A 27,151-nucleotide genomic window follows, 5' to 3' on the forward strand; every position below is an offset into this window, starting at 1 on the left:
ACAGGCGGAGACTTCTTCACCACTAGTTTCCCACTGTGGGAGTCTGTATCCTTACCATCAAAGATAAGGTTGCATCATAGTCTGGCAATATTTTTTTTTTTATCTTTAGACACAGTTCAATGAGAGGTATTCGAAGCAGTAAAAATGAATCACATTCCAACTACTGACTTTTATTAAAAAGAGTACTATTAGATGAAAATAGTTTTCACACTATTATATAAAAAGACCCATTTTACTTACCCTAAGGCTAAGATCAATTAACAGAACCTCTGGGATAACAGCCCAGGCACCAAATCTGGCACCTCAGAGTCGTCCTTGACTTCCCTAAACCGCTTTCCCCCATCTCAGATTCTGAGAATTTGGTTTCTGTCAAGATGTGCCTCTCCAGCCGGGCCTCTCCTGCCAGGACGGTGGCCACAGGGCCATCTCCCTCTCCTGGCGCCCCCAACTGCCTGGCCAAGGTGACTGCTACACACGTGGGGTCGCAGAATCCCTCGAGTCACAACGTCTTCAACGTCTTGTCAGTCCCCTGATCACACTAAACGTATTTAAAGCCCCCTACTCCTTTAAGAGGGTCACCTCTGTGTACAGGCGGCCTCCTCGTACTAAGTGTGGTGGCGTTCAAGGCTCCGAGACACAGGCGCCTCCCGCGCCACTCCCCAGGCACAGGAACTCCTACTCATCCCTCAGTCATCAGCTCGAAGGTTTCTTCTCCAAGAAGCCTGCCCGGCACTCGAGAAGTAGAGCCGCGAGCCTTCTCCCGGGGGCCCAGCCTTCCCCAGTACGGGCAGGGATCACCCCGGGAGCCCGCGCCCGGCCCCGCCGAGGCCAGGGGCTCCTCGGAGGCGCGGGAAAGCCGGGGAACCAGCGCAGTTACGGCACACACGATGCGGGGCCTGCACTGATGCCGGGCGCCCGATCCTCAGTGGCAAAATAGAGACTCCGCGGAAGGGACACTGAGGTCGAGGAGGCTGCCGTGATCCCATACCGCACTCCAGGTGCCAGGCTCCGCCCCGCCCCTGACGGCGCTTCCGGATCCGGCAGGTGCCGGAAGTGGGCGGGCGGCGGCGGCTGCGCGCGGAGGCGGTGGAGGAGGTGCTGGGAGCAGCCGGGCAGCCGCTTCCCGCCCCCGAGCAGGAGCCGGTGCGAGCGGAGCACAGCCGAGGTCGGGCCGCGAGCGGAGCCGGCCGAGCGGGCGCCGAGCTCCCGCCATGGCCCGGAACACGCTGTCCTCGCGCTTCCGCCGGGTGGACATCGACGAATTTGACGAGAACAAATTTGTGGACGAGCAGGAGGAGGCGGCGGCGGCGGCGGCGGAGCCAGGCCCGGACCCGAGCGAGGTGGACGGGCTCCTGCGGCAATATCCTTCCCTGACGCGGCGTCCGGGCCTGCGCGCGGCCTTCTCACCTTCCCACCTTCTCGGGTCCTTTCGGGCGGGCCTCCCCTGTCTCCGACCCCCGGCCCCCTCAGGTCAGCCTCCAGCTCCCTGCCGACCCGGCTTCCCTGGGCCGTGCTCCCTTGAGTTCCAGTCTCCCTGGGTCCCTCGTCCCCAGCCGTGGCGCCGCCTTCTGCAGCGCCGTCCCGCAGGCCCCTGGACCCAGTGGACGGGCTCCCTCGGCACCCCCGCGGGTCCCGCGCCCTCTTCCCCCCTTGCCTCCTCGTCCCCTCACGCTGTTCCTTCCTGGGGGCCCTAGCACTCCGTCCCTCCCTTGCAGGAAATCGGGCCTATGGCGGGGCTGGGTCGGCGGCAGGGCGGAGGTGAGCCGCATCTGAGTAACCGAGTGATCGGGGAGGCTGGGGCGCGGTCCTCCGGGGCCCGATTGCTGCATGGCGTGAAGATAGGTGGGTGGACGGCTGTGGGGAAGACAGAACCCAGGAGGGAGTGGAGGCGGCCGCCGTATTTCAGCCCTGGGGTCTGTGGTTGTGCCTCTCTTCCCCCAGTCAGTCTAACCCTCCCGCTTAATGCTGAGAAAGGGGGACCCTGTGGTTCCTCTGGACACCTTGGTGGTCTCAGCCACGCTCAACAAGTGAGTCTTGGCTCCCCCCAGTACCCTTCTGGTGCAGGAAGCAGCGGAGAAAACTAGTAGTTCAGAGCTAAGAAAAACCAGACACCTTGAAGCGAAGTGTGAAAGTGGAGCCCCACGCCTGGAAATGACTGTTCTTGTGGCCACAGAAAACAGCATTTAGAAAAGATTAAAAATAGAGGTGATTGTCACAGCCTTGCTTGGTCCTTTAGCAGTATGAGCGCAGGAAACTGACTTATTCTCACCGGAAGGATTTTTCTTTATTCAAATGGTGTTCCAGGAAGCATGTCCCCTCCCCCCGCACGGGTGGGGGCAGGGTGAGAAGCCCATGCTGTACATAAATCAGGTTCTCGGTGTTGAACCAGTTGACTCAGCTTGGAAAGTGGGGCCTGCTGCTTTAGGGGGAGCCCGGCAGTGCTCCTGAGTGTGCCTTTAAACCGAAAACCTTCAGACTTGATTTGAACAGGAATGTGTTTTCCGAAGTGGAGATTCAAGCTTGTAATTCCTGCCCCATCAGGATCTCCCAATCCACCCTCCTTATGAAATGGGGTCAAGGGAAGGGTCCCCAGGAGGAAAGGTTGGTTGTAGTCTGGTGTAGGGCCTAGCTCATGGACAGTCAGTGCTGAAAGGGGCTCCAGGGTCAGGCCTTTGGCCCAGGACTCTCATTGAACAGATGAGGAGATCAAGCTGCTGCCTTGGTCTGGGTGCAGAACCTTGTTGAAGGTCATGTCTTGGGACTCCCCTGCCTGGTGACAGGTTCCTTGAGGCTGCTTAGAGGCCTGGGCTTAGCACATCCCGGGGATGGTCGTTTCTCCATTCATGGCAGCGTCAGAAGCGTCAGAAACCTTGTTACCATGGAGAGTGCTCCACTTGGGGTTGGGGAAAGGGAGGTTAACGGATAAAGGTAACTGAAACCCTGGCAAATACGGGGCCCAGGTGGAGGAGAATGGAACTGATATTTATTGAGTCTCTATCATGTGCCAAGAATCGGACTTATATTAGACCACTGAGGACAGAGGAGCAGGGAGAGGGATAGATGGATTGGGGTTGGGGAGGGCAGAGAGGGGCCCTGTCCTGGGGCTGTATAGGGAAGTGTGCGTGGCAGGAGATGACACAGATGGAGTAGAAGGAGCCCGGCTGTGCATCTGCGCACACCCCGCACTATCATGCTCTGGCTCTGTGACCTCGGATAGGCCGCATACCCTTTCACAACTCAGCATCTTCTGTTACGTGGCGGACAGCCATGCTGGCTTCCTAGATTCCGTGGGAGCCTCATGGGCTAACATCAGCATCACTGGGCACACAGCAAGTGTCCTGGACATGCAGCTCGGGTCTGCAGATAGAGCGGCAGCATGGGATTGTGGGAGGAGCTTGGGTGTGAGGGCCATGTAGACAGCTTAGTTTTGTGACCTTGCGCAGGTAATTTCTGTTCTCTGAGCCTTCCATTGCCTTTACAATGAAATAATGATTATTGTCACGGGGATTTTTGGAATGAGATGGCGTGTGAAAGCACCTGGCACAGGATCCGAGACCTTGTGGCGATTTAAAAGTATGAGTTCCTTTCCCCTTCAGTGAAGCAGCTTCTAGACTTCTGGATCAGGGCTCTGTCCAGAGCAGTGGTTGTGAGCGATTTTGCACCCTTCCCCTCCACCCCCAGGAAACTGGAGACATTTTGTTGGTTACAGCTTGGGGATGCCACTGGAATCCAGTGGGCAGAGGCCTATGACACACAGCTAAGATCCCACGTCAGAGAATCCTGGGTCCACAGTGTCAGTTGTGCCGTGATTGAGGAAGATCTAGAGGAGATCAAGGGCTGGGCAGGATTCCCCCAGCACCACAGCCTGTTCTCTGAAAAGGCCTGAAGCCAGCCAAGTATGACAGCCGGCTTCACGAATGATAGGTGACTTCAGGGAGGTCCTCCCTGCGCCCCACATCTCCCAACTGCTGAAGGCCCTCACCCATCAATGGGCTGAGTGATTGCTGGACGCGTGGTGCTGAGTTAACGCCACAGCAGTAGCTTTTTGCCCCCGTGGACTAGTTTTATCCCTGCCCTTCCCCATCCATCATTTGAATGATGTCGTTTGTTAGTTGTGCCAGGTTTACATGAAGAGCAAGTGAGCCTATGTTTTCTGTTCAGCCTATGGGATCCTGCTTATTGCTTTGGGGACACCACATTAGAAAAGAGTTACAAGGGCTGGGCGCGGTGGCTCACACCTGTAATCCCAGCACTTTGGGGAGGCCGAGGCGGACAGATCACGAGGTCAGGAGATCGAGACCATCCTGGCTAACACAGTGAAACCCCGTCTTTACTAAAAATACAAAAAAAAATTAGCTGGGCGTGGTGGCGGGCGCCTGTCGTCCCAGCTACTCAGGAGGCTGAGGCAGGAGAATGGCATGAACCTGGGAGGCGGAGCTTGCAGTGAGGCAATATTGCGCCACTGCACTCCAGCCTGGGCGACAGAGCGAGACTCCGTCTCAAAAAAAAAAAAAAAAAAAAAAGGAGTTACAAAGTAGAGGTTATCAGTGGCTGATATCAGGCTGGCCTTGTTTGGATGGGGAAAAGGAACTCCAGAACTGAAAGACAGAGGGACTGGACTGCCTCTTGAGTGTGGAAGGTGGATCAGAGCCAAGCAGGGAGCTGGGGAACCATCGCTGGGAGTGGCTTGCCTGGTGGCGCAGACCCAGCTCACTCAAGATGGAGCTCACACTGGGGAAGCCAGGAGATTCAGCTCTGCTCCGAAGGCCCTTCCTGTCTGCACGTGGGTATCACTGCATGAAGAGGAGTAGAGACCCGATTGGGCAGAAGCCATTCCTTGTTCTATTTTTGAAGCTTTTTGGCTGAAGCCAGTGTTTCATACGAGGAAATGAAAGTTGGCTGATGTAATTCAGTTTAAAATAGGTGTCACCTTTGGGGACCTAACCCAGATTGTAATTTTCTTTTGCATGCTGGGTATTCAGAACTCAGTGAAGAATGTGTTGTCAGGATTGCAACTGAGGTTGGGGGGTAAGGGTGGAGACTGGCTCATTGTTGGCAAAAGCTTCTGTTAGATTGATAAACTCTTTCCAGGTAACAGTTGGGACCTCATTGATCCCGATAGATCTTAGAAGTTCTAGCACATCTTAATTTCCTTAATAGTTTAATTGATGAAGAGCATTGATGAAGAGTTAGGTCTCCCTTTGTACCTACATTTTCCCCTTTTTTAGAATGAGAAGATGAGAACGACCTCCAGTTCACATGTACGGGTGCTGTGAGGATCCAGTAGGGGAGATACAGTGCTCAGCACCAAGCAGGTGCAAGTGAGCACAATCCAATTTTACATCAAGTTACCCCTCCAGGACAGTTGCTTTGACGTGGAAGGTAGAGAGGGAGGAGGAAGGAGGGTTTGCATGGTTGGCAGAGGTGCCCTGCAGCCTCCCTGTGCAGGCTGTAAACAGCCTCTGCCCACCTGGAAGCCGTGGAAGGTGGGTGGTATGGATGAGATCCCATCTGACTCTGTTCCCTGAGCTGTTTCTGCAGTGAGCTTGTTCATGACGGCATGGACGTGCTTGAGCTTAGCTATCCTTAACTGGTGGTGATGCACAGGGGACATGCTTCGGGCATTCCATGCAGCCTTGCGGAACTCTCCTGTCAACACCAAGAATCAAGCTGTGAAGGTAAAGGGGTGGCGCTGCGGCTCTGCTGGGTGCTGTTGGGACCAGGGCTGTGGGTGTCTGCCCAGTGCGAGTGTGAGCTCCTCCGGGCTCCGGGCGGTGCCCGTTTCATCCACATCAGAGGGAGTGAGTTGGCACTGGGCGGGGCTTCCACGGAAGCCTCCTGGCGCTCCCTAGGTGGTGAGGCTTCTCTGACATCAACGCTGTCAGCGTTTATATACGAGAACCTCCCCACGGAAGCCTTCACTCGTGCTCATGGCCGCGTAGGCTGAGAAGTCAGCCTGGCCCTGGCTGATGAGGAAAATGGATGAATTCGCTCACCTGTGGTGCTTATGCTCCCACAGGCTGTTAAATAGGCTTTGTCTGCCCGAGGATTTTAAGTACCCGTACGCTTTCCTACCTTCTAAAAACTAAATTGTGCTTACTGCATCACCAAGGCTAAAATTTGGTTCAGAGAAAGGGGTCTCCCTGCAGCTGGGATTCTGGCAGCTGTGACAGGATCTTGATGTCACCAATGGCTGCACCTTCACAGAGTTCTGGGGAATGGCCCCACCCTTCTGGGTGTGAACACAAGAGGGACGCTCACACCTTCTGGGTGTGAACACAAGAGGGACGCTGCAGCCGAGTCAACCTGGTTTTATTTTTATTTTTTAATAGTCCACCACCATTGTGGAGTATAATAAGGCCTTATTGGTGTCATCTAAAATAGTGATGGGCTGGGTGCCATGGTTTATGCCTGTAATCCCAGCACTTTGGGAGGCGGGAGGATCGCTTGAGCTCAGGAGTTTGAGACCAGCCTGGGCAACATAGCGAGACTTTGTCTGTATTAAAAAATAAAATAAATAATTAGCTGGGCATGGTGGCATGTGCCTGTAGCCCTAACTGAGGTGGGAGGATTGCTTGAGCCTGGGAGAGGCTGCAGTGAGCTGAGATTGCACCACTGCACTCTAGCTTAGGCAACAGAGCGAGACCCTGCCCCTCCCTCCCTCTCTCCCTCTTTTCTCTTCTCTCTCTCTCTCTCTCTCTCTGAGTTGGTACTTGTCCTAGTAAACCACTTACTCCCCCAAAATAAGTAGAGTAACTTGTTGGCATAAATAAAAGATACTTTGAAATTTAAATCCACAAAAGACGTTCTAACCTACATATTTTAACCATCCTGGACGAATTAGAAACTGGGCAGTGTTTCTGGTGATCTGTGTCCTTGCTTAGGTGTGGGGCATGGCATGGCGGTGCCTGCGTGGCTCTGGGCCTCACTTGCTCTTTTTCGTCTGCAGGAGCGAGCCCAGGGCGTGGTGCTGAAAGTGCTCACAAACTTCAAGAGCAGTGAGATTGAGCAGGCTGTGCAGTCACTGGACAGAAACGGCGTTGACTTGTTAATGAAGTACATTTATAAAGGCTTTGAGAAGCCCACAGAAAATAGCAGTGCAGTGTTACTCCAGTGGCACGAAAAGGTATGTGAACGCTGCCACATGCCCCAGTGAGCCACCTGGCTTGCCTTGGGGTTCAATCAGCAGGCCAGATTTTCCAGAACAAACGTAGGACGGTCTGATAGGCGTGTGGGGTCAGAGGACGAGCCCCAACCTGGGACATGTCATCACTTCCCTCTCCCAAGGAAGCTCCTGGTAGGGACCTGCTGTCTCCGGTAATTGCAGTTACTTTTTTGCTTTTTAGCTGCCGATTTATGTCAGGCAGGACAGGGTGCCCTTGGTACAGGACATGTGGGCAGATAACATGGCATGGTAAGGTGGTCAGGGAGTCTAGGTAGGAAGGGGGCCTGCTGGTTGGTTGGGGCTTCATGATACTTGCAGTGGTGGAGGCAGCTGTTGGGGGTTCGTAGAAATAGAGTCCTCCAGCCAGCTCTAAGGGCTTCCTGCCCTGGCCTCAGCCTTAGCAGGCCAGAGTGAGCAGTGGGCAGAAACCTTGACCTCACTTAATATGGCCTTCGTCCAGGTGAAGCAGAAAGAGCTGTGTCTGCCCTTCGCTTGGGTCCGTGTGAGAGCAAGGCCTTTGGCAAGCCTGTGTCCTGCCTGTACCACTGGGGCTGCCTCCCACACCCTCCCCTGCACACCCCTAGTGCCGCAGTAAGCACGCCCACCATTAAAGCAGACCAGGAGTTACTAACGTGCCTGCCTTCCTCAGAGGCTCAGTGTTGAGTTGGAAGAGAGGGGTTTTACAGTGGGCCAGTCCTTAAGGTGGTGTGGGTGCTGGGCTGTGGTTGTGGCCTTAGGTCTGCTGGCGGGTGTGCTGTGCCTCCTTGGCCTCCCCTCTCCTGGGCTCAAGGAAGTGAACAAGTCCTCTTTATGATGGGGAGGCCAGGCCCTCTCGTCCCTTTAAGGCAGCTTGGTGCCTGCCAGTCACCTCAGCGGGCGGCAGTCAGTGGGCTTGTGTGCATCTGTAAACTCAGCACTTTGGGAGGCTGAGGCAGGAAGATTGCTGGAGCCCAGGAGTTCAAGAACAGCCCAGGCAATGTAGTGAGAACCCATCTCTACAAAAAAATAAATTAGGCTGGGTGCGGTGGCTCACGCCTGTAATCCCAGCATTTTGGGAGGCGGAGGCAGGCGGATGACCTGAGGTCAGGAGCTCAAGACCAGCCTGGGCAACATGGTGAAACCCCGTCTCTACTAAAAGTACAAAAATTAGCCGGGGGTGGTGGCGGGCCCCTGTAATCCCAGCTGCTCGGGAGGCTGAGGCAGGAGAAGCGCTTGAACCGGGGAGGCAGGGTTGCAGTGAGCCGAGATCGTGCCATTGCACTCCAGCCTGGGCGACAAGAGCGAAACTCCGTCTCAAAAAAAATAAATTAGCTGGGCCTGGTGGTGCACACCTGTGGTCCCAGCTACTCAGGAGGATGGCTTGAGCCCAGGACATCAAGGCTGTGCAGTGAGCTGTGATCTGGGCAACAGAGTGAGACCCCATCTCAAAAGGGAAGCTCGAGGGCTCTGCTTTGTGTGCTGGTGACAGTGTTCTCAAGCCAGTTCTGCCCAAGAGCCAACAGCTATCGGGACCCCACGGCTCCAGGACAGGGCTCCTTCCCTAGAATGTGCTCTATCTCACGAATCCTCTTTCGAGTATCTGTGACGGGATCTAGGTCAGGGAATGTCCCCCCTGTCTCTGGCAAGCCAGGCTCCCCTTGGCCAGCCAGGTCTCATCTGACACGTTTTCTTTTCCTGCCCCCACAGGCCTTAGCAGTAGGAGGACTAGGCTCCATTATAAGAGTTCTTACAGCAAGAAAGACTGTTTAAAAAAAATAAAAAGACTCATGTTACCTTGAGAAGAATTCTGGATGCCCAGGCTGGTGAAGAAGGGATTGACAATGGACCATCTTCCTAGGAACTCCCAAGTAAACTATTTCAGGACATGTATCTGCTGAAATGTATTTTATTTTCAAGGTGGAGGGGAAAATCGTCTGTTTCCTAAATCCTGTTTAGGATCTGATAGTCTATGCCTTTGTCTCCGAGTACTGCAGAACTGACATTTTGACTGTCTACCAGAGTGGCGGCTGGTGTTGGTCAGATGCACCTGTGTGCACTGGGGGAGGGATGGTTTGGGCAGGTGCAGATCCAAGGGCTGTGGTAAACGGGAGAGCTTGTGTTTTTGAAGTGGAAAAAAACCCAAGAGTTTGTACAGACATCCTGTCTTCCCAGAGAAGGTGGACACTCTTGGGCTCATTGTAAAGTGCCTGCTGCATCAATAAAGCTCTTGGCTTATTAGTCTATACATTGCGGTGTGTTTCGTGTATGTAAAAAAAAATGGTAATGAATGAGATGGTAATGAATGAGAGTTCAGTTGTTCCGGAAACCCGATGTGGAAGGAGTAGACCTGTGTCCCTGTTGAGCCACCCCTGGGAGCGAGCATGGCAATCCACAGGCCCTCTGCCACAGGATGCCAGCCTCGGCCTCAGAGCTGCCGGCTGCTTCAGAGAGGTGTTTGCTGAATAAACTATTTATTGTTTCTTACTCCTTTGATTTGTATGTAATTAATTTTGGAGCTTATTTAATTTAATAAAGTGCCAAACATTTAATAATTGATCTAGGCTTTAAAAGTCTTCAGTTTGTGGGATTGCACTTGGAATCTTTTGAGGGTGGGGCCTCAGATGTGCCTGGTCACGTCTCCTCATGCTGGGTTGGCTGTACTGCAGAATCACTGCTGCATGGACAAGTTTTCTTTCTTTAAAGAACTAAACGTCAGAAATGGGGAGCAATCAGCAAATAGATGGTATAATTTGGTTCCCCGTAACCAATAACAGAGCCTCTCTGAAGGGCAAAAATGCTTTTCTTTCCTTTTCAGCACGTGTAAACTGCAGCTTGCATTCTGTTAAAGGTTAGGGCCCCATTCACACTCCAGAAGCTCCTCTGGGTCATACAGCCTTTGGATGCAGACTTTGACCAAAGTGACACAGTCCTCCCCTCCACAGCTCTCCCCTCCTCAGTCCCTCTGCAGAACCACTGCAATTCTTGGGGGGTAGAATGAGGCTGTTGGCTTCATTAAATTACGTATATTTATTCACCCAAATCCAGTCTGGGAAGGTTCTTTCTGAAAGACAAACATTCTCTAGCCCTTGAAGTTGGCCTTGGAGTGTTAAATATGAGACACAAAATACCAGATTTAATGAGTCAAAGAAATACTGACACACCAAACTAGTAAAATCCATTGTAGTTGCATCTGGATTGAAGAGCTTTAATCAAAAAGTGTATTGCACCACAGATGAATTTGCTACAGCAGTTTTCAAGAATACAATCCCTATTTACAACATGGAAGGAGAGCTCAAGATCCATCGCTTGTATAAAGGGCTATAGATACCGTCGCTAACACAGAAAGTTTTATACAAGTCAAAGTGCATTAAATCACTTAGAATATTTACTCCACTCTTCCTCTCAAAGCTGAAGGAAATTCAACATGCAGGAGGAAAGCCTAGTCAGTGAAGCCTCCCTAAAGTGAGTACAGACCTAGGAACGGGCCCCACAGCTACACCTAAAACTGCTGAGGAGTGGGGCCTGGGGTGCGTGTGGGACCAGTTCAATGGCTGGAGAAGCCACGGAGGCAGCGGACGGGCTTCTGTGGAAATGTAGCTGCCTTTGGCTGGCTGTGAGCTACCCAGTCTTAGAGATTCTTTCCTGGAACAGTTGAAAAAGGAAATCCTACTTTGAAAAAAGGCTACCTCTTACCCATCAAACTTGCAGAACAGAAGAGACTCCTGTTTTGTGTTCCCACCAGGTAAATGGAAATTCGTGTTCTAAACAAGGGATAACTGTTCTGCAAGGAGGAGGTTAGTCACTGGAGAAGGGGCCTCTGGAAGGCAGAGAGCCTGAGTTGGGACTAAGGAGATGCTGCCCTGGCTTGGTTCTTCATGGAAATTTCGTTAGGTTAACGTTGCAAATGCGTGTTTTTCTGTGACACATTTTATATATCTATTTTGGCCCTAAGCATGATTGAGAAATACAACTTTCCATCACTGGATAATGGATAATAAATTTAGGAGCTCCAGTTATTAATTTAGTTTTTTATTTAACCAGTGAAACTTTCTTCAAACAATAAATGGTTTCCTTTTAGATTCAATATTGTGGCTTTCCCAGAACCGGCATGTTCCCTTTCCTCAGTAAACGAGGAATCCATAAAACAAGTTTTTGTTGGTTACTACCAGAGTCATGTGCATGCTACAAGTGCTGCAGCCAGCTGGGCGCCGTCTGGGTGTAGTGTCATTTTAAGTATTTGGGGTGGGATGAGGGGGAGAGAGTGGCTCCACACACAAGGCAGACTGCCCCAATGTCTCCATCGAGGCTGGGGGACAGCTGCTGCCCCCACTGGAGACAGCGGACTGTCCTTCAGTAGAAGACAGGTGGTCTGCATCGCCCAGCAGCAGCGCAGCACAGAATCAAGACAAAGCACACGAGATCCCACTGCACTTCAGAGGGAGCAGTGCCAGAGTGCGAGTGAGAAGACAAAGGAACAGGAATCCTAGTTTTAGGAAGAATTTCCTCTGGACGCTCTGATTTTAAGAACACCAGTTAAATGGATTTTATAGTACAGAAGACATGTTTATAGTAGTGAAGAACTTCAGCTATAAAAAAGAGTTTAAAATGGTTTACCAGCAACCTATCCAAGACAAGTACATTCATTAAAAAGGCAATTGAGTGTATTTGGTACTAAGGGTCTTTTCATATATTTGCTAGTTTTCTTAAGTAAAGTGGAGATACTGTCAGAAAGGTGCATTTTCCTCATTCATCCACACCGGCCCTTAAAGATGGATCCTCTAACGTTCTAGGTGGTTTGAGAGACAAGGTGAAAGAATATTTTCTTGAGAGGAAGGGATAAAAAGCTTCTAACTCATCTGAATTTTTAAAAGCCACTCCCATAGAGTTCCCATGGAGTTGGCTGTTCCTGGCAGAGGCAGGTGGGTTTGGCCTGCCGGGCACCATCTCAAAGGGCCGTCTCTATCTCCAGTAGCATCGCTACATGGTGACTCAGGTGTGCCTGCCAGATGCTGATGGCTTCAGCTGTAAGTGCTAACGTGAAGTTAGAGGATTCAGGTGCAGACGGGGTGCTGGCTGGAGCTGGGATATTAGCAGCACTGTGGAAATCTGGGTAGTGCCAGGACCCTCCTGTTTGGTGACCAGAATGACAGGATCAGCTACCCCCTGAGGTTCAGGTCAGCCTGCAGGGAAGTGGGCCTTAGTCTTGTAAACAATGTTTAGACGCTTGTACAAAATACTGCAGTTACAGTGATTAAAAACCCACCCAGACTGGTGTGTCAGTGTTCTTTTCACAGAAAAAGTGTCAACCCACGGAGCTCCATCCTTGGGTAGTCCCCTCTAGGACCATGGTATCCGAGGGTTTGAGATAGACGGCCGGATGCTGCCCTTGGGAGCTGGTTTGGACCCAAACCATGACATCTGCATTTGAAACAGAAAAGGCTTCTGAGATGCAAATCAGGACTTGGTGCCAGGGAAACTGAACCGCCCCTCCCCTCCCGTGAGCCTGTCACTCCTGCCCCCCACGCATCCTGCCTCTGGCTCTGAGCAGAGCAAGAAGATGGTGCCAGTAACCAGTCTGCAGGCCCGTGCTCAGTACAGGAGGGAAATGAGAGAAAAACACTGAGTTGACAGGAACAAGGTAGTGGAACTGCAGGTATTTTTTCCTATTAGAGCATTTATGCAGACGCTTTTGGAATTTGAGTGCTGAGCCAGACCTGGGGCTCTCGATAAAGCGCTATCAATGAAAATGCTTTGAAAAATACGTGGCCTGTTGGTCAAGTACAGCACAGACATTTGGGCACAAAGGATGTCATCGCTAAAAAGTGCTTGGATCAAGTTCATCCAAAAGCAGCCAAGCTGATCATGCAGCTGTGCTGGTACCTACATTCGGGTGTGGGGCTAAGGGGTCTTAAACTGCTACTGCTGGGATGATTGACAACATATCTTGGAAGCTGGAACAGTAGACCAGAGAACCCTACCTTATATTCCAGAGTTTCCTTGAGCATGTTCTCCTCCTCTTGGGAAAAGTTCAGCAACACTGACACAGCTTTTATAAGATGAAAAGCCTGAAACACAGTAAGTTTTGCTGCCATAGGCGTTGGTGAAGGTGAGGCGGGGTGGGGTCGGGGGAGCTACATGGCATTTCCTGCTTGCTTTGGTTAGCAGGACCAGGTGGTGGGTGACACTCTGGCACTCTGAAGTTTGGCAGCAATGATAGGTTCTTTCTTCCCCTGCATCCTCGGGGGCCTGGCAGGCTTAAGGGAACTACCCCAGCAGCTACCCTACCCTTTGGCAGGACCCAGGAGCGATGGGTGGATTCCGTTCCCGGCTTCCGGCCTCTGGCCTCAGCACCCAGGCCAGGATTTAGAAGTGGAGCCTATGTCTCCCACCAGGAGCCAGTTCCTGCACGGCCTCTCCCGCCAGCCGCTCACTCCACAGGCCAACGCCAGCAGGAGAAATGACTGGGTGACCACAAGGGCGTCAAATCAGGATGTACGAGGAAAAGGGAGAAAGGGGCTGGGCAGGGGTCCCTGCAGGACAGACTGTAGGGCGGGGCCTCAATACCCAAAAGACACCTCAAAAGCCCTTTACCTCGGATTCGCGACAAGACATGAATTTTAAAACCACATGTTTAAGGTACTCAAAGTTGATCTCGCGGGCATCTGTCAGGTCAGTGTTATTCGTGACGGAAGGCGCCATGTTTGCCATCTCAGGTCCAGGTTTCTCCCGGACTTCGAAGAGCTCATTATCGGGTCTGATTTTCTGAAAAACCAGTGGGAAAGATGCTACAACGAACCCTCTGAGACAGGTGGAAAAAATCACACGGGAGGTTCACCTGGTCCAAACTATGATCACTATCGTAGGGCAAAAAGGGCCCCACCTGGGAAGGAAGCACCTCCAGGTGGGCTTGAGGAGGGAGTGACATCATTTGGGGAAATTCAGACATTCTGTTTTCCATGGCAAGAACACACGTCCCTGGGGCCTGAAGCTGCTCGCATCCCGCATCAGGCCAAGCACTCTGCCACACACACACACTGTTAGAGCTTCGCTGCGCTGGCGTGGCAGGCAACTCCACTTCCAGATGAGGATGCAGGCTCAGAGAAGGCAGGAACAGGGCTGCGGCCATGGAGCTGCTTCAGAGGTGCATGCAGGCTGGCAGGCTGTCCCACCAGCTAATGTTGGATTGCCCAGCGATCCCTTGCAATTAATTAGGGGGTGGAGAGAGCATAGTCAGGCGGCGAGGGACCTCAGGAGGACCGGGCACAGGCAGCAGGGGGAGTGCTGGGAAGTGGGGCCAGCTCCCGTGTGGGTACTCACCAGCTCCTTCTGCAGAGTCTTCCGGAGCTCCAGCATCCGCTGCTGCATCTGCTTTATGGTCTGCGACAAGCCCCACCCCACAGAAAGCCAATCATTAGATGCATGTTTCACCAAGGGAAACAGACCCGAAGATCCCACGGGATCCCCTGTACACCTGTGAGGAGCCTCTGCCCTGAGAAGTCATCCTGAGAGGCTGGTGCTCAGCTGTCGCATGCTTGTGCCTACGACTGTTGGGCTGTCATCCCTCTTGGGCCACTGCTTTCACACGCTTGAGTCTCCACGTCCTACAGGGGCCACAGTCCCTCTGTGTTGACATGAGTGCCCCAGCGCTGCCTATCCCTTCCCGGGGGCTTGGTCCACCACACACAGCCCAGCTGGAAAAGGCTCTGGACCATAGATTTTGCCCTCAAAATTCGATTTTTATGCTATGATCCCCAAGTAGGATACTTAGGCGAGGACTTACGTTCTCATCACTACTGCTCTCTTGAAATACATTAATAATCTGCAATGCTTATTTTGAACACCCTAAAAAGATCATGGTTTTTCTGCATGACTCATCAACATCCAGTTTTAGATAAATAATTTGGAAAATAATTTTTTTTTTTTTTTTTGAGATGGAGTCTCGCTCTGTTGCCCAGGCTGGAGTGCAATGACATGATCTCAGCTCACTGCAACCTCCACCTCCTGGGTTCAAGTGATTCTCCTGCCTCAGGCTCTAGGGGAGCTATTACAGGCACGCACCACCATGCCCGACTCATTTTTGTTTTTTTCTTCTTCTTCTCCTTCTTTTTTTTTTTAAGATGGAGTTTCACTCTTGTTGCCCAGGTTGGAGTGCAATGGTGCAATCTCGGCTCAATGCAACCTCCGCCTCCTGGGTTCAAACGATTCTCCTGCCTCAGCCTCCCAAGTAGCTGGGATTACAGTTGTGTGCCACCACACCCAGCTAATTTTATTTATTTATTTTTTTCAGACGGAGTCTTGCTCTGTTGCCTAGGCTGGATTGCAGGTGACATAATCTCAGCTCACTGTAACCTCTGCCTTCTGGGTTCAAGCGATTCTCCTGCCTCAGCCTCCTGAGTAGCTGGGATTACTGGTTCCCACCACCACGCCTGGCTAATTTTTGTATTTTTAGTAGAGACAGGGTTTCACCATGTTGGCCAGGCTGGTCTCAAACTCCTGACCTCAGGTGGTCTACCCACCTTGGCCTCCCAAAGTGCTGGGATTACAGGCATGAGCCACCACACCCGGCCTTTTTTGTTTTCTTTAAGAGACAGCATCTCACTATGTTGCCCAGGCTGGATTCAGTCTTTGAACTCCTGGGCTCAAGCAATTCTCCCACTTCAACCTCCCGAGTAGCTGGGACTACAGCTGTGCGCCACCACGCCTGGCTTATTTTCTTTGATGTTTAAATAGTATTATGAGCCTTACATTTATTACACATTCCATACACATTCCATTATTCACTAGACATACTGAGACATTTTCTCAACTAAAAACTTCATAATATAGGGAAAAAAAATTTTTTTTTTTTGAGACGGAGTCTTACCCTGTCCCTGAGGCTGGAGTGCAGTGGCAAGATCTCGGCTCTCTGCAACCTCTGCCTCCTGGGTTCAAGCAATTCTCCCACCTCAGTCTCCTGAGTAGCTGGGATTACAGGCGTGTGCCACCACGCCCAGCTAATTTTTGTCATTTTAGTATAGACAGGATTTCACCATGTTGGCCAGGCTGGTCTCGAACTCCCGGCCTCAGGTGATCTGCCTGCCTTGGCCTCCCAAAGTGATGAAATTACAGGCATGAGCCACCACGCCCGGTTTTAAATAAAAATTTATTCAAAGTCTCTGAATGGTAATATATCAAAATGCATTCTTCCATGTACCCCCAGTCCACATCCCCATTCTTGCACAGCGTGGCTGGAATTGTAAATACATTTTTCATGTATCAGAGTCATCACTGCCTCCTCCAGCTTTCCTAATTGTAATGTCTAATGTGACAGGAACTCCCGGGGATGCCCCTGTCTTACTGCGTGGCTGGGCTTCCACTTTAAACAAAGCTGGGATGAGCTTTGTTTCCCCAAGCGAGGAATCCCCATTGTTTCTCTTGGGGATAGAGTGACTGAGTCAGAGGACCACAAAAGTGTTTCCAACTTCTCCACTGTGAGGCGTTTTAAGTGACCTCCAACACACCCAGTTTTGTCAAATGGCACCTTGTGGCTTTGATTTCTATTCTCTTGGCTGGCCATGAGGCTGGACACTGCCCCAAAAGTACATTGGCCACTTTATCTTATGTTATTTGGTTTCCTGGGTTTTCTTCACGCAGTAATTCATCTAATAATTACTGAGTCCCTGCACTGTTCTAGGGGCTGGAGAAACGGCAACAAAAAAGACAAAAGTTCACCCTCGAGGGGAAAAGAATCAATAAACAGGCCGGGTGTGGTGGCTCACACCTGTAATCCCAGCACTTTGGGAGCCAAGGCAGGCGGATCACAAGGTCAGGTGTTCCAGACCAGCCTGGCCAACATGGCAAAACCCCGTCTCTACTAAAAATACAAAAAAAGCCAGGCACAGTGGCTCACGCCTGTAATCCCAGCACTTTGGGAGGCCGAGGCGGGCAGATCACGAGGTCAAGAGATCGAGACCATCCTGGCCAACATGGTGAAACCCCATCTCTACTAAAAATACAAAAATTAGCTGGGCGTGGTAGTGCACGCCTGTAGTCCCAGCTACTTGGGAGGCTGAGGCAGGAGGAGAATTGTTTGAACCCGGGAGGCGGAGGTTGCAGTGAGCTGAGATCGCGCCACTGCACTCCAGCCTGGCGACAGAGACTCCATCTCAAAAAAAAAAAAAAAAAAATTAGCCAGGCGTGATTGTGGGCACCTGTAATCACAGCTACTCAGGAGGTTGAGGCAACAGAAACGCTTGCACCGAGGAGGCAGAGGTCGCAGTGAGCCAAGATCACGCCATTGCACTCCAGTCTGGGTGACAGGGGGAGACTGTCTCAAAAAAAAAAAAAAAAAAAGAATCAATAATCAAATCCGCAGTGTATCAGAGGGTATGAAGAGGCATGGAGAAGAGGCAGCATGGTGAGGGGTGGGGTTCTGGTGGTGAGGCTGGTCAGGGTGGCATAAAGAAAGTGAGGATGACCAGGGAAAGGCACTTCCAAACGGAAGGCTCAGCAAGTGCCAAGGCCCTGAGGTCGGAGGGTACTTGATGGGAGTGAGGCCCCTGTGGCTGAGAGGGAGTGACGAGGACAGGAGGGGCTCAGCTGGCAGGGGTAATGAGGGGCCACACCACACAGGGCTTTGCGGGCCTCTGCAAGGACTCAGGCTTTCATAAGAGATCAACAGAGACAGGCTTTCATCAGAGGGCTAAGACAAGAGTGCCAGGGAAACCAGTTAGAAGTCTGATACCATCTTCCAGAGAAGAGACAATGGTAACCTGAAGCAGGTGGCAGCGATGTGAAGTGGTGGATTCTGGGAAATGTGTGAAGGGGGTGCTGAAGGAATCTGCTAACGGCCTGGATGCTGGTGGAGAAAGTACCAAGGCAGATAGGACAACTCCAAGGCTTTTGCCATCTACTGAGATGGGAAAGGTGGCATGGCAGCCAGGGAGCACAGTGAAGCCGAAGTGTGTTTTCCGATGTTTTGAGTTTCAGACACCTTAGAGCTCACGTGGAGACAGGTTTGTGAGGCTAGTGTCCGTGGAGCTGTCTGGGCGGGAGGTAGGGAGGGGAGTCAGCTGCGCAGGGCATGGCTGAGATCGCAGAGGAGGGCGCATAGTGCAGAGAAGAGCTGTGAGGGCTGCCCCTGCGCACGGCGGGTGGCAGTGGGAAGGAGACTGGCCTGTCAGAGGAGATGGAGAAGGAGCAGGCCATGGATGGGAGCTTCAGGAGGAGGAAGAGACGCCTGTCCAAGGCTGCCAACAGGCCAATCAGAGGGAAAATTAGGAACTGCCTTCTGGATTTAGCAATGCAGATGTTACTGATGAGCTTGACAAGAGTGTTTTTCTGTGGAGTGGTGGGGGAAAGGTTGAGAGAGAACAGGAGTGGGAATGGAGATGGCAGATATAGAAAGTTTTAACATGTCAGCACGGCAGGTGAGCAGAGCCGCGGCAGCAGGGCAAAGGGGTGCGAGCCGAGGGCTTTCATAAGGTGCCTGCACAACAGCGCACCTCTCAGTAGATGGGACGATTCCAAGAAAAAATGACCTAGGCAAGAAGGGGGAGGCGGCTGGCGTAGTGCTTGGGGAGGTGGGGGAACAGGATATGAGGAGAGGCTGTGGCACGTCCCTTCTCAGAGAAGCAGGAGGTGGGAGCACCAGGGCGGGTGAGGCAGGGTTGAGGTGAAGAGAGGAGAGAAGGTAGACATGAAGTTGGGGTTAGGGGCAGAGGGGCGTGAAGGCCCACGGATGAGGTGGGGTTGCGGGGAACACTGGGCTGCCCACAGGACCATGGTCCTGAGCTTCGAGGGGACCTGAATGCCCAGGTGATGGCACTCTCCAGCCAGGTCTGCCTCCATGGCTGCAGGCAGGGAACAGGGAAGAGTTGGGTTTAGCCCAAGTTTAACCAGAGCTTGGCTAGGACAGTCTGAGGAAAGGGAGAGAGGCCAGAGAACTGCAGGTGTCGGGAAGGCAGTGATCCCGTGACAGACACAGACCCGACGCTGAACAAGGAGGCAGGAAGGCAGCACAGCTGGTAAGGCCAGAGGCTCAAGGGACGGAGGTCCTAGGGGACAAACGGGAAATTTACAAACAGGCAAAATGAAACTGTGGGGTTGAGCAATGCGAGCTGAGGTGACACTAGGGAAAAAAGCAAGGCAGTCGTTGCCAGAAGGGCTGGGATCGGAGTGACTGACAGGGCTGGGAGGGGCCCAGGGGGCTGGGCTTCTGGGATGCTGGCAATGTCCTGATTCACATCGGGGTGGTTACATGGGTCTGCTTTCTGTAAATTCACTGAGACACACATTTGTTTTGTACACTTTCCTGTGTGTATTTTTTTTTCAATTGGCAATAATCGCGCCTCGGATAGACCTCATTGGCTACGATACTGCCACTGCTGCAAAGCTTCTGTATTTTATATTAGACATAATGAACTCTTTCCCCCTTGTAAAAGATCTAAACACACACACACACGTGCACACACACACACACACACAAACACACACACAATTTGGGGGCAGAATTTCAGGCCAGAGCAATAGCCGGCTGGCATACTAAGCTTCACAGGACACTTTAAGATCCAGGATTAAATGAGATCCTGCATTTATATAGGTGGAAAGGCTGGAAGGTGAGGGGTGGGGACCATGACATTTATTGAGCCTCTACCAAATACCAGAGAGTTTATAAAGTTTATAGGACGGTTCACAAATACCTTCATTTCATAACCCCCTCCTCCCACCCAAACAAACCCTTAAAGGCAGCTATCAGTGCTTTACTTCCACAGCTGTAGAAAGGAAGTACAGACGAAAGAGGACTGTCGCTATGGCCTGGCTGGGGACAGCAGAGCTGGCAGGGAACATGCAGGCTTGCAGCTGCCCAAGCCTGACACTTGGCCAGTTCTCCAGGGGGTGGGGAGAAGAGGGCTGGGGAGGGTGTGGAGGAGGACAGTGCAGGAGGAACAGAAGATCAGGAGGAAGGCCTTTGGGTGAGAGGGGTCATGGTTGCCAGGAGGTGCGGGGGATACCACAAAAACCTCCAAGGATGGACTGGGTCATTTTAGGCCTGAGGGTGAGGACCTGGTGGAGACAGAAACAGCCATGCAAAAGGCATCCTCACCTTATTTTTCTCCAGAAGTTGCTGCTCCAAGTCCTGTTTCTCCTTCTGTAGCTGTGTGAGATCCATGGCCCCAACCTCACCATTTGGTGTTCTTCCTGCAGTTGGAAGCTGGAACACAGGGTCCTGCATGGCCCTCGAGGTCACCTACAAGGTGGTAGCAGCAAATTGAGAGCCAGGACAGGTAAGGTGAAGCTAAGCCACAGGTATACAGGGAAGGGAAGCCAGACTCGTCCCTTAGGTATGGGCTGTTGTGCTCCAACAGGCAACTGGCCAGGGAGCAAATTCCTGGAGAAGATCCAATGCCCAATGCCCACAACTAATCACACGACTAGTCTTTGCTGGGATGAAGGGGCTTGCTCTCCCCTGCCTACCGACAGGGGTGCCATCTGTGATGGGCTCTTCAGGACTCATGGCCTCCTAGCCATATGAGTGCCCTACTTTATTTATTTATCTATTTATTTATTTATTGAGACGGAGTCTCACTCTGTCACCCAGGCTGGAGTGCAGTGGCGCAATCTCGGCTCCACCAAGCTCCGCCTCCCGGGTTCACATCGTTCCCCTGCCTCAGCCTCCCGAGTAGCTGGGACTACAGGCACCCGCCACCACGCCCGGCTAATTTTTTGTATTTTTAGTAGAGATGGGGTTTCACCGTGTTAGCCAGGATGGTCTCGATCTCCTGAACTCGTGATCCACCCGCCTCGGCCTCCCAAAGTGCTGGGATTACAGGCGTGAGCCACTGCGCCTGGCCAAGTGCCCTACTTCAAAGAAAGGACCCTACATGCAGGGGAGCGTCCTGTCCACCATGTGTCCCCACTGCTGCCTCCTTAGGGGCACTCTCGGCACCTGCCCTGCATCTTGCTGTAGCACCCATGCAGGCGCAGCTGGGACTTACGTGCGACTCATTCACTGAGAGCGCTTCGGCCTGCAACGGGCCCCGCAGCCTCAGCAGGTCCTCCTGCTCCGCGACCACTGCAGCCTCCTCCGCCTTGAGGGTCCTCAGGGCCTCCAGCTCGGCCTGCAGCTGGTGTATCTGCAGCAGGGCAGAGTTGTGACCTAGGTCGGGGAGGAGGGGAGGGGGCACTGTGAGCCCAGTGACTCCATGCTGCTTGGTGGCAAGGCCGTCACAAGGCAGGATGCTGGGCCTGAAAAGGAGAGAAGGCTCAGCCAGGGACAGACTCCTCACCTCGCTCCAGCTGGAGAATCTCCTGCTCTTTCTGGAGAAGCACTTCGGTTTTTCCCTGCAGATTCTGTTCCTTCTCATCTATTATGGCTGTCAGGTTAGCTGCCTTGGAGAGAAAAATCAACAAGAGGGAAGGTTGCGAGCAGTGACTCCATCTTCCCACAGAAATCTCCACTTCCCCGCTCTCCAGGGTACACCACGAATCCCTCCCTGAAGTCCACGACCCAGAGCAAACCCCCAGCTAAGCTCTGCTCCTATGAACATGCACAAATCCATTCTCCTTGGTAGGGGCCCTGCACAGGGGCAGTCGCCTCCCACTGCCCCCTGGCCAACAGTGGGTCAACCAGAGACGTGGTCATTCTGCCCAGCCCAACAAGCTGTCATAACTTCCATTTCCTGAGTGCCTGCAACATCCCCAGCACTAGACACGCATTTGATATATGTTGCCTCATTATAGAATAGTTTCCCAGAGGTGTAAGTAGAAGGCTAGAGTCCTCATCAGAGGAGACTCAGATTTGTTAAGGACTTACCAAAGGCCTAAAGCCACTTAACTAGAAGCTCTGGGGTCAGATGCAAAGTCTACCTTCAAGGGAGCCTTTCCCATACTTCCTGCAAAAACTCAACCCAACCTTACGTGGCCTCTGGGGCAGATGGGCAATGATAGGTCACCTCACAGAATTAGAGCCCAGTAGGCCCCTGGACATGGACCACTTTCCAGGTAATTATAGTTGAAAAATCAGAAAAGGGCATCCTATGGGGTGAGAGTTTCTTTATAACATTTGTCTCCCAGCTTCCTAGAGAGCACAGGGGCCCACACAGCTGACTGCATTCCCTGAGTCCTGAGTCTACTACCCTACCCTGGAGAGACAGGCCCTCTCCAACAGTCTCACGGCAGGACGGGCCTGCTGCTTGTGGGACTGCAGGGGGACATCGCCCCTCAGCGTGAAACAGGGCCCACCTGTTGCTGGAACTCTTCCCTTTGCTTCCGCACCTCCTCCAGGGCTTGAGCCATGGCCACGCTCACAATTTCTCTTTGGCTCCATTCTTCCTACAATGCAGAAAACCACTGAGCCCCAAAACTTAGTTCACAGTTTTTTAGCTGTATGCCACGCAAGAAGCCCAGCAGACAGGGCACGGCTTTGCAGAGCCAGACCAACATGCTCCCCACTTCCCAGGCTCCCAGCCTGGCCCCTCCCTGCCATGCCCTCAGTATCCCTCTCAGAGCTGTCCTGGCAGGCAACCCACCGACTTCTCTGGAAATGGCACACCACTGAGGATCGATTGCCCCACGAGCACCCCCGCCAGGACCCACACCAAGGCTAGGGGCCTATCCTGAAGAGCTGGTCTAAGGACAGTAGCCAAGAACAAGAAGTCAGACTCGCAGGCCACGTGAATGGAGTGGGGGACTGGAACAATTGGTTATGGAAAGAAGAAGAAGTAATGACCAGGGACGGTGGCTCACACCAATAATCCCAGCACTTCAGGAGGCTGAGGTGGGAGGATCGCTTGAACCCAGGAGTTCAAGACCATCCTGGGTAACACAGTGAGGATCTGTCTCTATAAACAATAAGAAAAATTAGCCGAGCATGGTGTCACATGCCTGTAGTGCCAGCTACTCAGGAGGCCGAGGCGAGAGGATTGCTTGTATCCAGGAGGTCAAGGCTGCAGGAAAATGGATTCCTTCAAGCATCAGCTAGTGAGGGGCTAGGCTGACAAGACAAAACTGAGTCTCTGTGGCTCCAAAGTCTGCGCTAGCGCCTCAGAGCCACATAAGATCCAGCACTGTGGGAGGTGGGGTTGACAGTGCCTGCTCAGGTTCACTGTGGCACAAAGCAGGGCCTGCAGCTTGCAGAACCCACCAGGCCACCCATGCACGGCTGCCTCTGCGATGATTCTCCAGGATGGGCTTAGGGAACAGCTGCTTTGAAGAGCGTGGATGGAGAAAAACAATTCTAAATATATGTGCACCTAATAGCAGCACTTCAAAATACATGAAGCAAAGACAGACAGAACTAAAGGAAGAAAGAGACAAATCTACCATCGTAGTGGAAGATTGAGCACACCCTTCTCAGTAGCTGATGGAACAAGTAGACTGTTAAACTAAATATGGCCTTGATCTGTCTCACCCAGAGCTTAGCGATTTTATTCACCTTCAAATAATCCACCTCAAGCTTCAGCAGTCCTCGCTACTATGAGAGGGTCCCATTCTTTTGGTTTTTTTTTTTCTTTTTTGAGATGGAGCTTCTCTCTTGTTGCCCAGGCTGGAGTGCAATGGCGCAATCTCAGCTCACTGCAGCCTCTGCCTCCTGGGTTCAAATGATTCTCCTGCCTCCCTCTCCCGAGTAGCTGGGACTACAGGCATGTGCCACCACGCCCAGCTAATTTTTGTATTTTTAGTAGAGACCGGGTTTCGCCATGTTGGCCAGGCTGGTCTCAAACTCCTGACCTTAGGTGATCTACCTGCCTTGGCCTCCCAAAGTGCTGGGATTACTGGTTTGAGCCACTGCGCCCAGCCTCCCTCCCTCCCTTCTTCACTTCATTCCTGAGACAGAGTTTCATTTTTGTTGCCCAGGCTGGAGTGCAATGGCACGATCTCAGCTCACTGCAATCTCTGACTCCCGGGTTCAAACGATTCTCCTGCCTCAGCCTCCCAGGTAGCTGAGATTACAGGCATGTGCCACTATGCCCAGCTAATTTTTGTATTTTTAGTAGAGATGGACTTTCACCATGTTGGTCAGGCTGGTCTTGAATTCCTGACCTCATGTGATCCATCCGCTTTGGCCTCCCAAAGTGCTGGGATTACAGGGGTGAGCCACCAAGCCGGGCCCATTTTATTTTCTATTTCATTAATTTGTGTGCTTATATTTGTTATTTCTTCCTTGAGTTTGATTTGTGCCTTCTTCTGACTTTTTGAGATGCATACATGGCTCAATTTTCAGGCTTTCTTCCTAAGAGATGCCACTGAGACTGAAATTTCCTTCCATGCACTGCTTTAGTTATACTTGACCAATTTTGATCCATAGTATTTACAAAATCATTTATTTCAAAATATTATAATTATTTTTTTGAGACAGAGTTTTGCTCTTGTCACCCAGGCTGGAGTGCAATGGCACAATCTCAGCTCACTGTGTGAGCCACTGTGCCCAACTTTATTTCAAAATATTTTAAAATTTCCATTGTGATTTTTTTCTTTGACCTATGGGTTATTTGAAAGTGTATTTCAGGCTGGGCATGGTGGCTCACGCCTGTAATCCCAGCACTTTGGGAGGCAAAAGTGGACGGATCACCTGAGGGTGAGAGTTCGAGACCAGCCTGACCAACATGGAGAAACCCCATCTCTACTGAAAACACAAAATTAGCCTAGTGTGGTGGTGCATGCCTGTGATCCCAGCTACTCAGGAGGCTAAGGCAGGAGAATCGCTTGAACCCAGGAGGCGGAGGTTGCAGTGAGCCAAGATCGCGCCATTGCACTCCAGCCTGGGCAACAGGAGAGAAATTCCGTCTCAAAAAAAAAAAAGAAAGTGTATTTCTTAAATGTAAACATATAAGAGTTTTCTATATGTTTACATTTAAATTTTTATGTTTTTGGAAATGGGTTCTTGCTCTATCACCCAGGCTGGAGTCCAGTTTGTGATGATAGCTCACTGCAGCCTCGACCTTCTAGGCTCAAGAGAGCGTCCTGCCCCAGTCTCCTGAGTAGCTGGGACTGCAGGTGTATGCCTTGATGAACTGTGATGAAACCATCACCCTAATAAAAATAGTAAAAATACCCATCCCCCAGAAAGCTTCCTCCTGTCCTTTTGTAATTTATTGTATTAATTTCAGTTATTCTATTTTTCAGGTCTAAAGTTCTATTTGATTCCTTTTTTAAAACTGCTGTCTTTTATCATAACTATAATAATAGAACTATTCCACATCTTGCTGAAATTTTAAATTTTGTCTTTTATCTCCTTAAACATAGTAAGCATATGATATCTGAGCCCTTGTGAGTCTGTTTCTTTTGTGTTGTTTTGTATTTTTGTTTACCTATCTTTGATTTTGTTTTTTCTAGTCACCCAGGAGCACTAATAACCTGGGATCATTTTAATCCAAAATTAGCTAATGGGCTTTTCCTGGGCCACCCCGTGTCCTTCAGTTAGTGCAATCAAAGCTGGGGGCGGGGTGCAGATGGGGTGCTGGTTACTTCCCATTCAAGCTTACTCCTAGTGTGTAGTCCTGTGGTGTGCCTAACCAAAGCTTTCAGGATCTCCCAGGCTGGATCCAAGCTTTAATAAAATTTAAACTCCAAATTTTATTCCCCTAACTCTGAGAAACTATGAAAAACTTAGATAAACTTCCAGCCTCTTCAGGATCAGCAGATACCACCACGGCAAAAGCTGCTTTGCATGCTGGACTCCCGTCCCTGGGCAGGATGGGCCATTCCTCACTGTCCTGTAGGCTCCTACAAGAAGATGTTCTCTTATTTTGGCCAGTTTTTCTGGGAGTCCTCAGGTGAGCTGGTCTGAATTACCTAGTTTGCCTTTACTGCAAGTGGAAGCATCTCTCTAGTCTCATTTTAACCTGCTCTCGTCAACCATATCCCCTACGACTCTACGGTGACTATTCTTCCCAGCGTTGCCAACAAACTCAGTCTTGCCAAATCTAATGGTCAGCTCTTTGTCTCCTTTCTTGACCAGCTGGCAGCATATGACAGAGTTCACTACTCAATCCTTCTTGTAGCGCTTTCTGCCCTGTACTTCCAGAGCCCCACATGCACCTGCTTTTACTGCTACCCTACCTGCGGCTCCTTTGGCGTCTTCTCTGTCGGCCCCTCCTTTTGTTCTGAGCCTGTGTTTGTGGGTGTGGCCCTGGCCTTCATTTTGGCCTCTTTTCTATCTGCACTCATTGATAGCCATTTGGCTGTAATTTTGCCTATGAGCTATGCTGATTGATGGTTTCCTAATTTAAAGTTGTGTGTGTGTATGTGTGTGTGTGTGTTTGAAATAGGTTCTTGCTCTGTCATCCAGGCTGGAGTGCAGTGGTACGATCTTGCACACTGCAATCTCCGCCTCCTGGGCTCCCAAGCAGCTGGAACTATAGGCACACAGGCTTCCTAATTTATATGTCTACTCAGAATCTGCTCCAATTTCCAGACTTGTCAGCCTACAGACTACTAGATATGCCTGTTGGGTAGGCCTCTGAAGCTCAACATGCCCAAAATGGAATCCACTCTTGACATACCTCCCAGGACCTCCATCTCAGTGAATGGTACGTACCCTATTCATTCAGTTACCCCAGTGGTTCTCTGCCAGCAGTGCTTTTGCCCCCACCAGACATTTGGCAATGTCTGGAGACACTGTGGTTGTCCTAAGTGGGGCTGCTACTGACATCTAGTGGGTAGATGCTCCTAAGCAGCTTATCATGCATATTTGCAGCAAATACAACAAAGAACTTCCACAACAGAGAACCCTCCACAACAGAGACCCCTCCACAACAGAGACCCCTCCACAACAGAGACCCCTCCACAACAGACAACCATCCACAACAGAGAACCCTCCACAACAGAGACCCTCCACAACAGACAACCATCCACAACAGAGAACCCTCCACAACAGAGACCCTCCACAACAGAGACCCTCCACAACAGACAACCATCCACAACAGAGACCCTCCACAACAGAGACCCCTCCACAACAGAGACTCTCCGCAACAGACAACCATCCACAACAGAGACCCTCCACAACAGAGACCCTCCACAACAGAG

General features: G+C 51.4%; 2 protein-coding genes and 1 non-coding gene across 7 annotated transcripts in view; 1 reads left to right on the forward strand and 2 right to left on the reverse strand.

Annotated features, from left to right (window-relative positions):
• Nucleotides 1-1,051: 1,051 nt before the first annotated feature.
• Nucleotides 1,052-9,389, forward strand: ARPC5L (actin related protein 2/3 complex subunit 5 like). The gene is made up of 4 exons (XM_004048600.3): nucleotides 1,052-1,360; nucleotides 5,606-5,678; nucleotides 6,950-7,126; nucleotides 8,852-9,389. Exons 1-4 carry the CDS (start codon nucleotides 1,212-1,214, stop codon nucleotides 8,912-8,914), a joined length of 462 nt encoding a protein of 153 aa, XP_004048648.1. The 5' UTR covers nucleotides 1,052-1,211; the 3' UTR covers nucleotides 8,915-9,389.
• GOLGA1 (golgin A1) overlaps nucleotides 8,900-27,151 on the reverse strand; it is a 64,462-nt gene continuing 46,210 nt past the window's right edge. For 4 of the 5 annotated variants that reach the window (XM_063697021.1, XM_004048597.5, XM_019033447.3 and 1 more), the window contains 8 exons: nucleotides 22,367-22,456; nucleotides 21,412-21,514; nucleotides 21,121-21,281; nucleotides 20,229-20,372; nucleotides 14,462-14,521; nucleotides 13,736-13,906; nucleotides 13,123-13,209; nucleotides 10,311-12,562 (listed from right to left, as the gene is read on the reverse strand). In XM_063697021.1, coding sequence (XP_063553091.1) covers nucleotides 12,482-12,562; nucleotides 13,123-13,209; nucleotides 13,736-13,906; nucleotides 14,462-14,521; nucleotides 20,229-20,372; nucleotides 21,121-21,281; nucleotides 21,412-21,514; nucleotides 22,367-22,456 — 897 coding nt within the window. In that variant the 3' untranslated portion in view covers nucleotides 10,311-12,481. Of the gene's footprint in view, nucleotides 9,850-10,310; nucleotides 12,563-13,122; nucleotides 13,210-13,735; nucleotides 13,907-14,461; nucleotides 14,522-20,228; nucleotides 20,373-21,120; nucleotides 21,282-21,411; nucleotides 21,515-22,366; nucleotides 22,457-27,151 lie in introns of those variants that run through there. The other variant, XR_010130420.1, reaches the window with a different exon arrangement.
• On the reverse strand, nucleotides 19,381-19,519 carry LOC115935938 (U4 spliceosomal RNA). Its single transcript, XR_004071522.2, has one exon. It is a non-coding gene; the product is annotated as a U4 spliceosomal RNA (small nuclear RNA).

Source organism: Gorilla gorilla, chromosome 13, assembly GCF_029281585.2.
Source record: "Gorilla gorilla gorilla isolate KB3781 chromosome 13, NHGRI_mGorGor1-v2.1_pri, whole genome shotgun sequence".
Taxonomy (NCBI): Eukaryota; Metazoa; Chordata; class Mammalia; order Primates; family Hominidae; genus Gorilla; species Gorilla gorilla.

Coding starts and splice junctions, on each gene's coding strand:
- ARPC5L (XM_004048600.3), top strand. CDS start 1,212: ATGGCCCGGAACACGCTGTCCTCGCGCTTCCGCCGGGTGGACATCGAC. Junction 1,361..5,605: donor GTGGACGGGCTCCTGCGGCA/ATATCCTTCCCT, acceptor GTGGTGATGCAC/AGGGGACATGCTTCGGGCAT. Junction 5,679..6,949: donor CCAAGAATCAAGCTGTGAAG/GTAAAGGGGTGG, acceptor TTTCGTCTGCAG/GAGCGAGCCCAGGGCGTGGT.